This window comes from Palaemon carinicauda, chromosome 36, assembly GCF_036898095.1.
Source record: "Palaemon carinicauda isolate YSFRI2023 chromosome 36, ASM3689809v2, whole genome shotgun sequence".
In the NCBI taxonomy this organism is placed as follows: Eukaryota; Metazoa; Arthropoda; class Malacostraca; order Decapoda; family Palaemonidae; genus Palaemon; species Palaemon carinicauda.
Window position 1 is genome coordinate 6,610,162 of NC_090760.1, and position 12,500 is coordinate 6,622,661.

Below are 12,500 nucleotides of genomic sequence, written 5' to 3' on the forward strand. Positions count from 1 at the left end.
CTAATTCTCTTTAAGAAGTCACAATTTTGGGAGAGATCAGAAGGCATCTATATTTTATTTTTCATTTTTATTTTTTACAATAACGATAATTATTTTTCAAGCGTTCTGGAAAATATCACTGAGAAAAAATCTGCATTTCAGTATATTTTATTTTTAATTTTTATTTTTACGATAACGATAAACATTTTTCACTGCTTATTACTAATCAAGTTCTCATTTCTTTAATAGATTCTGAGTGAGAAGTTCGTGTTTATTGGCCCCGACATTGAGTTTATCATCATCACGGAGACGTATGGCAGAAGAAAATTTCACTACGGTCGACAGAGTTTCTACCCCCAAGTGGTGGCCTTTCCAGTTCCACAAGGGGCACCTTACAGGGAGGTTTTCAGCATAGTGTGAGTAAAGCCACTTAAAGTTATTTTTTTATTAATTGATTATTAAGAGATGCATTAAACTGTATTTCAATATAAGACCTGACACCGAACTGTATTTCGATACAAAAGCTGAAACCGAACTGTATTTCAATACACGAACTGAAACCGAACTGTATTTCGATACAAGACCTGACACCGAACTGTATTTCAATACACGAACTGAAACCGAACTGTATTTCGATACAAAAGCTGAAACCGAACTGTATTTCAATACAAGAGCTGAAACCGAACTGTACTTCGATACAAGAGCTGAAACCGAACTGTACTTCGATACAAGAGCTGACACCGGAATGTATTTCGATACAAAAAGTAAAACCGAACGCCCAGCTGATCAGCGTTTAAACTTGAACATGTTGCCATCACCTTAGATTACCTTAAAACTTTTCAAATTTCCTTAAATTTGAGGCTACTAAAACCGAAATTACCTTAAAGATATCATTAGCTTTAAAATATTACTTTAAAACCATGCAAAATTACCTCAAGCTAACAGTTTAAAGCCTGCACCCGACTTTCCCATCAATGATTTCACATTTCCAGATTGTACACGATATTTCCTCGCTTAATTACACTTACAGCTGGGTGTCATGTGGCTAAATTTATTTTTATATTTACTTTAAAATTTAATTAGGCTTCCCACTGAAGGTTAATTCTTCAGTTTTTCTCTCTAGAGTTTACCCCAATCTATAAAAAAGAAATTGTAAGTGATTGACATAGAAACTAATTAGTCAATGCATGAAACAACTTGGCTGTGTTTCGACACAAAAGCTGAAACTGAACTCCCAGCCAAATGTCCCATCTGTGATTTCATTTGTTCCCTGATTGTAAATGATATTCCCTTACATAATTGCATGTACAGGTTGGGTGTCATGTTGCTAACTTTATTTTTGTATTATCTTTGAAATGGAGGATGGCACTATTTAGTCTCTCCACTGTAGGTTAATAATTCAGAGTCTCTGAAGTATTTGCCCAAATCTATAAAAATGAAATTCTATGCACCCAGTTTCTCAATGAAGTTTACCCCTATTTCCAAAGAACCCTCAGACTGGTCGAAGGTGGATTTTACAAGAAGTGGTTAATTCTTCAGTTTCTCTGAAGTATTTACCCCAATCTATAAAAAGAAAGTCTATGCACTCAGTTTTTCACTGAAGTTTACCCCTATTTCCAAAGAACTCTCAGACTGGTCGAAGGTGGATTTTACAAGAAGGGGTTAATGCTTCAGTCTCTCTGAAGTATTTACCCCAATCTATAAAAAGGAAAGTCTATGCACTCAGTTTTTCACTGAAGTTTACCCCTATTTCCAAAAAACTCTCAGACTGGTCGAAGGTGGATTTTACAAGAAGGGGTTAATGCTTCAGTCTCTCTGAAGTATTTACCCCAATCTATAAAAAGGAAAGTCTATGCACTCAGTTTCTCACTGAAGTTTACCCCTATTTCCAAAGAACCCTCAGACTGGTCGAAGGTGGATTTTACAAGAAGGGGTTAATACTTCAGTCTCTCTCTAGAGTTTACCCCCAATCTATAAAAAGGAAAGTTTATGCACTCAGGTTCTCAATGTAGTTTACCCCTATTTCCAAAGAACTCTCAGACTGGTCGAAGGTGGATTTAACAAGAAGGGGTTAATACTTCAGTCTGTCTCTAGAGTTTACCCCCAATCTATTAAAAGGAAAGTCTATGCACTCAGTTTCTCACTGAAGTTTACCCCTATTTCCAAAGAACTCTCAGACTGGTCGAAGGTGGATTTTTACAAGACGTGGTTAATATTCCAGTCTCTCTCTGAAGTATTTACCCCAATCTATAAAAAGGAAAGTCTATGCACTCAGTTTCTCAATGAAGTTTACCCCTATTTCCAAAGAACTCTCAGGCTGGTCGAAGGTGGATTTTACAAGAAGTGGGAAACTGACGCCGTTTGGAACGTGACCAAGAGCGCCTCCGGCGTGGCTCCCGGAGAAGGAGAAGAGGAAGACTCGAAGGAGAGGTCTTTCACCCTCACCCAGCTTCAGGTAGTTTGAAAGCCTTTGGGTCTTTTTACCACATTTTCTGTTTCTAATACTTTATGGTAATAATTATCCATACATGTGTATTACTCGTGGCTCGTATATTCCGTAATAATTATCCATACATGTATATTACTCGTGGCTCGTCTATTCCGTAATAATCATCCATACGTGTATATTTCTCTTGGCTCGTCTATTCCGTAATAATCATCCATACGTGTTTATTACTCTTGGCTCGTCTATTCCGTAATAATCATCCATACGTGTATATTTCTCTTGGCTCGTCTATTCCATAATAATCATCCATACGTGTTTATTACTCTTGGCTCGTCTATTCCGTAATAATCATCCATACGTGTATATTTCTCTTGGCTCGTCTATTCCGTAATAATCATCCATGTATGTATATTACTCTTGGCTCGTATATTCCGTAATAATCATCCATACATGTATATTACTCTTGGCTCGTATATTCCGTAATAATTATCCATACATGTATATTATTCTTGGCTCGTGTATTCCGTAATAATCATCCATACATGTATATTACTCTTGGCTCGTATATTCCGTAATAATTATCCATATATGTATATTATTCTTGGCTCGTATATTCCGTAATAATCATCCATACATGTATATTACTCTTGGCTCGTATATTCCGTAATAATCATCCATACATGTATATTACTCTTGGATCGTATATTCCGTAATAATTATCCATACATGTATATTACTCTTGGCTCGTATATTCCGTAATAATTATCCATTTATGTATATTACTCTTGGCTTGTATATTCTGTTTTAGTGAGATGTTTTATGTTCCCACTACTGCGCTATGCCATGTCACGTTATATTTAAATTCTATCTAGGAATTTTCTACTTATAATCGACGAGTAAGGATTTATGAAATATATTTAGGTTCGTGTTCATCTATATCTGAAAAAGATTTACGAAAATGATTTAGGCTCGTGTTCATCCGTATCTGAAAACTGTAAATATTAATATAAGAAATAATAAGATTTTCATAATAATGTTTTCGAATAATTGTGACGTCATCCCAGGCGGCTTTCTTTTTGGTACTACTCGGATATTCGTCAGCTGGATTCATCCTGATGTTGGAGTTCCTGACGAAACGTTGGACCTCGAAGAATTAGGCTGGAATTGGTGCGCTGGAGGACAACCGGAATTAGCTTTGAGCCCCATCATGGAATTCCCTTCTTGGGGAATTAACTGACTGGAATTATTTTGCAAAATGAACACATAATTTAGTGTTCTTCATTATAATGACCTAGAGTTGTAATTATGTGATTGGAGAAATCTTACAAATAGATTTTTTTTCTCATCATTTATTTATTTCCCTATTTCCTTTCCTCACTGGCCTATTTTTCCCTGATGGAGCACTTGGGCTTATACCATCTTGCTTTTCCAATTAGGGTTGTAGCTTGGCTAGTAATAATAATAATAATAATAATAATAATAATAATAATAATAATAATAATAATAATAATAATAATAATCTGCTGATTTGAAGTTGCTGGCAAAAATAAATGCTATAATTATCATCATTTTTAATTATATAAACCTTAACCCTATGAAATACTCTCAAAGATAATGGTTTATTAAGCAAATTATATTAAATTCAGATCATAACGATGAAGAATTTGCAATAGTAGGTTAAGTTTCGTTTTTGTCGAAATGCCTTGATGCATCGTAAATGTCTCTTTTCAAAAGATTCTGAAACTACTTGTTAGTCGGTTTTGATGGCAACTGAAAAACTGACCAATCAACTTGATATATGAAAGCCAAGTGTGCTTGTGTTAGTGACAAACTAATACAAACACAGAGGTAACCACGTGTGCTTGTGATAGTGACAAACTAAGACAAACACAGAGGTATGCCACGTGTGCTTGTGTTAGTGACAAACTAATACAAACACAGAGGTACCACGTGTGCTTGTGATAGTGACAAACTAAGACAAACACAGAGGTATGCCACGTGTGCTTGTGTTAGTGACAAACTAATACAAACACAGAGGTAACCACGTGTGCTTGTGATAGTGACAAACTAAGACAAACACAGAGGTATGCCACGTGTGCTTGTGTTAGTGACAAACTAAGACAAACACAGTGGTAAGCCACGTGTGCTTGTGTTATTGATAAACTAATACAAACACAGAGGTAACCACGTGTGCTTATGTTACTGACAAACTAAGACGAACACAAAGGTAAGCCACGTGTGCTTGTGTTACTGACAAACTAAGACAAACACAGGGGTAAGCCACGTGTGCTTGTGTTATTGAGAAACTAATACAAACACAGAGGTAAGCCACGTGTGCTTGTGTTAGTGACAAACTAATACAAACACAGAGGTAAGCCAAGTGTGCTTGTGTTAGTGACAAACTAAGACAAACACAGAGGTAAGCCACGTGTGCTTGTGTTAGTGACAAACTAATACAAACAGAGGTAAGCCAAGTGTGCTTGTGTTAGTGACAAACTAATACAAACACAGAGGTAACCACGTGTGCTTGTGATAGTGACAAACTAAGACAAACACAGGGGTAAGCCACGTGTGCTTGTGTTAGTGACAAACTAAGACAAACACAGAGGTAAGCCAAGTGTGCTTGTGTTAGTGACAAACTAAGACAAACACAGAGGTAAACCACGTGTGCTTGTGTTAGTGACAAACTAATACAAACACAGAGGTAACCACGTGTGCTTGTGATAGTGACAAACTAAGACAAACAAAGGGGTAAGCCACGTGTGCTTGTGTTAGTGACAAACTAATACAAACACAGAGGTAACAACGTGTGCTTGTGATAGTGACAAACTAATACAAACACAGAGATAAACCACGTGTGCTTGTGTTATTGACAAACTAATACAAATACAGAGGTAAGCCACGTATGCTTGTGTTATTGACAAACTAATACAAACACAGAGGTAACCACGTGTGCTTGTGTTAGTGACAGACTAATACAAACACAGAGGTAAGCCACGTGTGCTTGTGTTAGTGACAAACTAATACAAACACAGAGGTAAGCCACGTGTGCTTGTGTTAGTGACAAACTAATACAAACACAGAGGTAAGCCAAGTGTGCTTGTGTTAGTGACAAACTAATACAAACACAGAGGTAACCACGTGTGCTTGTGATAGTGACAAACTAAGACAAACACAGGGGTAAGCCACGTGTGCTTGTGTTATTGACAAACTAATACAAATACAGAGGTAAGCCACGTATGCTTGTGTTATTGACAAACTAATACAAACACAGAGGTAACCACGTGTGCTTGTGTTAGTGACAGACTAATACAAACACAGAGGTAAGCCCGTGTGCTTGTGTTATTCACAAACTAATAAAAACACCGAGGTAAGCCACGTGTGCTTGTGATAGTGCCAAACTAAGACAAACACAGAGGTAAGCCACGTGTGCTTGTGTTATTGACAATCTAAGACAAACACCGAGGAAAGCCACGTGTGCTTGTGGTAGTGACAAACTAAGACAAACACAGAGGTAAGCCACATGTGCTTGTGATAGTGACAAGCTAAGACAAACACAGAGGTAAGCCACGTGTGCTTGTGTTATTGACAAACTAAGACAAACACAGAGGTAAGCCACGTGTGATTGTGATAGTGACAAACTAAGACAAACACAGAGGTAAGCCACGTGTGCTTGTGTTATCGACAAGCTAATACAAACCCAGAGGTAAACCACGTGTGCTTGTGTTAGTGACAAACTAATACAAACACAGAGGTAAGCCACATGTGCTTGTGATAGTGACAAGCTAAGACAAACACAGAGGTAAGCCACGTGTGCTTGTGTTATTGACAAACTAAGACAAACACAGAGGTAAGCCACGTGTGCTTGTGTTAGTGACAAACTAATACAAACACAGAGGTAAGCCAAGTGTGCTTGTGTTAGTGACAAACTAAGACAAACACAGAGGTAAGCCACATGTGCTTGTGATAGTGACAAGCTAAGACAAACACAGAGGTAAGCCACGTGTGCTTGTGTTATTGACAAACTAAGACAAACACAGAGGTAAGCCACGTGTGATTGTGATAGTGACAAACTAAGACAAACACAGAGGTAAGCCACGTGTGCTTGTGTTAGTGACAAACTAATACAAACACAGAGGTAAGCCACGTGTGTTTGTGTTAGTGACAAACTAATACAAACACAGAGGTAACAACGTGTGCTTGTGTTAGTGACAAACTAAGACAAACACAGAGGTAAGCCACGTGTGCTTGTGTTAGTGACAAACTAAGACAAACACAAGTAAGCCACGTGTGTTTGTGTTAGTGACAAACTAATACAAACACAGAGGTAACCACGTGTGCTTGTGATAGTGACAAACTAAGACAAACACAGAGGTAAGCCACGTGTGCTTGTGTTATTGACAAACTAAGACAAACACAGAGGTAAGCCACGTGTGCGTGTATTATTGACAAACTAAGACAAACACAGAGGTAAGCCACGTGTGCCTGTGTTATTGACAAACTGATACAAACACAGAGGTAAGCCACGTGTGCCTGTGTTATTGACAAACTGATACAAACACAGAGGTAAGCCACATGTGCTTGTGATAGTGACAAACTAAGACAAACACAGAAGTAAGCCACGTGTGTTTGTGATAGTAACAAACTAAGACAAACACAGGTAACCACGTGTGCGTGTGTTATTGATAAACTAAGACAAACACCTAAGTATGACAAACTTCTCATGTTTTCGATTCTAGTACAAACACCTGAATTCGGCATTAGTATTTGCAGCAAGAGTCGGAATCAACTCTTTTCTCTCTTACTGGATCAGTGGTTTAAATTATTTACGGTCCAGTTCTGTTTTGGATTTGAGGCTTCGGTTTGAAGCCTATCCCAGAAAAAGCACTTATCCTTATTTATTTGGGGAGAGGGGGGCTGGTATTTATATTAGCGTATAGTGAATTCGATTCTTAGAGCTAATTGTATGAAAGCTATGTATATTAGTGTCAAACTCATATATATATATATATATATATATATATATATATATATATATATATATATATATATATATATATATATATATATTTACACACATATATATATATATATATATATATATATACATATATATATACAGTATATATATATATATATATATATATATATATATATATATATATATATATATATACTATATATATATATATATGTATATATATATATATATATATATATATATATATATATATTTACATATATATATATACAGTATATATATATATATATATATATATATATATATATATATATATATATATATATATATATATATGTGTGTGTACAGTATATATATATATATATATTTATATATATATATATATATATATATATATATATATGTATATATATATATATATATATATATATATTTCTTTTTGAGCATGATATTGTGATGATTTTCATCCATGTATATATATATATATATATATATATATATATATATATATATATATATATATATATATATATATATATGCATATATATATGTATATACAGTATATATATACATATATATACATATACATATATTTATTTATTTCTATTTGAGCACGATATTTTGTTGATTTACATCCATATATATATATATATATATATATATATATATATATATATATATATATATATATATATATATATATATATATATATATATATATAAATTCAGTATTCATAAATTCATAATACACTTCAGTAGATGCTAGCTTTTTATATCTCTGCAAGTTATAGAATAAGGTTGATATCCATGTGTTTTGGCTCCAACTTTGTGACCCCTACAATTGTCTAATTACCTTGAATACGACAATATAATTCCCTACTTGGTTAATAAAGCTATGGAATTTAATGGAACACCAATATAAATAATTGTCTTTCACTAAGGTATCATAAACTCTGACCTTTTGGTAGGTAAATTAACTCTATAAGTATTCTGAGTGTGGCAAAAGCTCTATCAGGCTCAGGGCTTAAGTCCAGGGACAAAATATACACACCCATACACTGTTAAAAAAAAACCGTAATTTTAATTGGAAATTCTCCCTAAAAACATACTGTTCTCATCCGTATCTCAGTAAAATAGAGGCGACCGTAATTTTTACTCTACTTTGTTATTATCTTTTACGGTTGGTGACCGTAATATCATTAATTTACATCAATATATACGTTTTTAAAATGGTAAAAAACCTGAAATAAATGTTGCTAGACATTTGCCGTTTTTAATGCAAATTTTTAAGTGTACAAATTTTTTTTTCTGTGCTTCAGTACGAGCGAACTATAACAGATATGAACTTCTGTTTTTTTTGCATTATGAGGAGGAATGATTGATCCTGTTTATGGTTTAAAGGTCGCTCATGAATGGCAGAGGCAAGGGACAGTGACAATGCCCTAGAGACTGACCGTATATATTATATGATCATCGCCCAAGCCCCCTCTTCCTCCAAGCTAGGACCAGGGAGGTTCAGGCAATGGCTACTGATGACTCAGCAGATAGACCTATATGCTCCCCCAAACCTTAGCTCATAAGGATGGTAAGGTTGCAGATGCTAAAGGCACTAACGAGTCTGAGCGGGACTCGAACCCCCGTCTGGCAAAGCTAGGACCAGGGAGGGCCAGGCAATGGCTGCTAATGACTCAGCAGATAGACATATAGGCTCCCCCAAACGAGCCATCCTTAGCTCACAAGAATGGTGAGGTTGCAGATGCTAAAGGCACTAACGAGTCTGATCGGGACTCGAACCCCTGTCTGGCAAAGCTAGGACCAGGGAGGGCCAGGCAATGGATGTTGATGATTCAGAAGATAGACCTCTAGGCTCTCCCAAACCCCCCAAACCTTAGCTCACAAGGATGGTAAGGTTGCAGATGCTAAAGGCACTAACGAGTCTAAGCGGGATTTGAACTCCCGTCTGGCAAACTCCAGGCATATACGTTACCAATCAGGTATTCAAAAGTATTAAAAATAAGCAAATTAAACGAGAGAATTTCGTGAATTCTCTCGTTTTGTGAACTCAGAAATTCGGCTTTGTGAAAATCTTTAATTCTTCCTAATTGGTATTTGATGTTAACATGATAAGAAGAATCATAATTTTTCTTAATGCAATTAAAAGTTTGTAATAATGCTTTGTGGAAAAGCCATGATGCGGATTTTGTAATTACATATTAATATATCAGGAATCCAACCACTGAGGGGGGCAAGCCAGCCTCAACTTGGTGCCGGTCTCAAGCCCGGCTAAATGGGGAGGGTTGGCGGCAGGAAAGGCATCCGTCCATGAAAAATTAGCCAAAACCAATATGGCCGGTGGAGATTGTGAGATTAACCGATGATGAAGTGTGGGACAGAGGTAGGTGGAGAACACTGGCCAGAAACATCGACCCCACATAAAAGTGGGAAAAGATGCAGACAAAGAAGAAGATATCAGGAATTAAGACATAAATATTTAAACTTATTTATCAGATACTTTATTTTTTAAACAGATATTTGGCTAAATCTCAAAGTTCTCTTCTGGAGGGTACACTTGGGCACACTATTCTATCTAATTTCTCTTCCTCTTGTTTTGTTAAAGTTTGCATATTTTATATAGGAAATATTTATTTTAATGTTGTTACTGTTCTTTGAATATTTTATTTGTCCTTGTTTCCGTTCCTCACTGGGCTATTTTTCCTTTTGGGGTACCTGGGCTTATAGCATCCTGCATTTCCAATTAGGGTTGTAGCTTAGCAAGTAATAATGATAATAATAGTATCAGTTATTTTAGATTTAATAATATTTATGATACAATACCAAACTAGAAGAGAAAAACGAATTACAATTCAAAATATAAATCATCCATTATCACCCACAAAAAGAGCCATCTGAACCAATGGTTTCCATAATCCACTCGATGTATTTGGATGTCCGCGTGTGAATATCCTGTTCTGTATCAACAGCTGACAAGACACCCACCAAAATGTGTCGGCCATCTTTCTCCACTGTAAGGGGATCTCCCGTACCAGCAATTCTGGATCCCACGCCCCTACCAGAAGTGCACACGGTCTGAGAATTTACAGCTGCACCTCCAACGCTCGTTGCTCCATTGCAGTCCTGATCAAGGATAGAAACATCCAGTTCTCTAAAACCGTTACTTGTGCTTGAATCGGTTGAGACTCCCCACCCTGCGAGAACGCCAGCATCTCCAGAGTAGTCGTCATCGTCAGTGGTAGGCAGGCACACCGGCTTCACTTCATTGTATGAAATGAGATCCAGTGGTTTCCTCAACAGCAAAAGAGCAATGTTGTTCTCCAGGGTAGTGTCTGAAAACTGTTCGTGAACAAACACGGATTTGACGCGAGCTGTCCTGGTCAGGCCAGGAACGGCGTCTTCTCTCGATCTCTGGTTAAAGTCTCCAACTCCCAATTGTATATCCTTAGGACGTAGCCCATTCACACAAGAGGCACTTGTGATGACGAAGAGGGTATTAATGATGGAGCCTGTACAGTTGTATGAATTAGATGGCCTCTTCTTTATTCCAGCCAGCCATGGAAATTTGTTTGTGTGCGTTGATGCTCTCAGTGCCTTCGGTTTACCCGGTTGTGGCTTCGGTTTACCCGGTTGTGGCTTTGGTTTTATTGGGAAGTGGGGGAACTGTGGTACCAATATCACATTCATGTCTTTGGTTGTTGCTGCATGAGGTGTAGTAGGAACAGGAACAATTACTGTGGTTACTGGTATGTAAGCAGTGCCACACAAGCATTTATTTTCTGCAATGATACAAAATGAAGGATGATGGCATATCCGAACTTGAATATTTTGACAAGACAAAATTTTATATTTTATTTGTTACCTTTATTTAAAAACATTACTAATTGTATTACACACAACTCTCCTTTTTTTAACAAATGCTGCTGATTTATCAAAACCTGTGACAATTAATTGATTGTACACTAATGCGAGAAAACCTAGAGACAACAAACCTACCTTCCGGTTTCCTCTAAAATACCTAGAGACTACAAATACACCTATCGGTTTCCTCTAAAATACCTAGAGACAACAAAACTACCTTCCGGTTTCCTCTAAAATACCTAGAGACTACAAACCCACCTATCGGTTTCCTTTAAAAGACCTAGAGACAACAAACTCACCTTTTGGTTTCCTCTAAAATACCTAGAGACTACAAACTCACCCATCGGTTTCCTCTAAAATACCTAGAGACAACAAACCTACCTTTCGATTTCCTCACCAAGAGACAATAAAACTCACCTATCGGTTTCCTCTAAAATACCTAGAAACAACAAACCTCCCATTCTGGTATCTTCTAAAATACCTAGAGACAACAAACCTACCTTTCCATTTCCTCACCTAGAGACAATAAACTCACCTATCAGTTTCCTCTAAAATACCTAGAGACAACAAACCTACTTCTCCATTTCCTCACCTAGTTACAATAAACGTACCTTTCGATTTCCTCACCTACAGACAACAAACTCACCTTTCGATTTCCTCTAAAATACCTAGAGACAACAAACCCCCCGTTCTGGTATCTTCTAAAATACCTATAGACAACAAACCTACCTTTCAATTTCCTCACCTAGTGACAATAAACGTACCTTTCAATTTTCTCACCTAGAGACAACAAACTCACCTTCTGGTTTCCTCACCTAGAGACAACAAACCCACCTTTCGATTTCCTCTAAAATACTTAGAGACATTAAACCCACCTTTCGGCAAACAGCAGACGCATTGCTTTCCTTTACAGCCTCCTTTGTAGACGATAGCATTAGAACACCATTCTGAATTTTCACTGTCAACACAAATCCCTCCTTTAAGGCGGCAACTAGGCTTACTTGGACAAGTGCTTCTCCCGCCACCTGTGGAGGTAAACAGATGTTTTTTTTATTTGTTTTATATGTCCAAGGGGTGAATCGTTGTATCATATACACCTGGTAAATATAAGTTATTGACGTGTGAGTTAATGTGTTTTATAGTAATAATAAGTTAAGGCTTGATAGTATTTTTTTCTCTCTGTAGTATATTGTAGCCAAAAGGCCCAGCGAGCCAATTTA

At 36.7% G+C, this 12,500-nt stretch overlaps 2 protein-coding genes across 2 annotated transcripts in view; one reads left to right on the plus strand and one right to left on the minus strand.

The window, feature by feature from the left end:
* The window catches only part of LOC137628313 (uncharacterized), a 41,054-nt gene extending 37,344 nt beyond the window's left edge, over positions 1 to 3,710 (plus strand). Inside the window, exons 22-25 of the mRNA XM_068359475.1 lie at positions 229 to 395; positions 2,011 to 2,030; positions 2,307 to 2,434; positions 3,490 to 3,710. Coding sequence (XP_068215576.1) covers positions 229 to 395; positions 2,011 to 2,030; positions 2,307 to 2,434; positions 3,490 to 3,582 — 408 coding nt within the window. The 3' untranslated portion in view covers positions 3,583 to 3,710. The remainder of the gene's footprint in view (positions 1 to 228; positions 396 to 2,010; positions 2,031 to 2,306; positions 2,435 to 3,489) is intronic.
* A 6,583-nt stretch (positions 3,711 to 10,293) lies between these two features.
* LOC137628314 (CLIP domain-containing serine protease B9-like) overlaps positions 10,294 to 12,500 on the minus strand; it is a 5,789-nt gene continuing 3,582 nt past the window's right edge. The window contains exons 4-5 of the mRNA XM_068359476.1: positions 12,156 to 12,305; positions 10,294 to 11,198 (exon numbers count right to left, since the gene is read on the minus strand). Of these exons, the coding sequence (XP_068215577.1) occupies positions 10,294 to 11,198; positions 12,156 to 12,305 (1,055 nt within the window). The remainder of the gene's footprint in view (positions 11,199 to 12,155; positions 12,306 to 12,500) is intronic.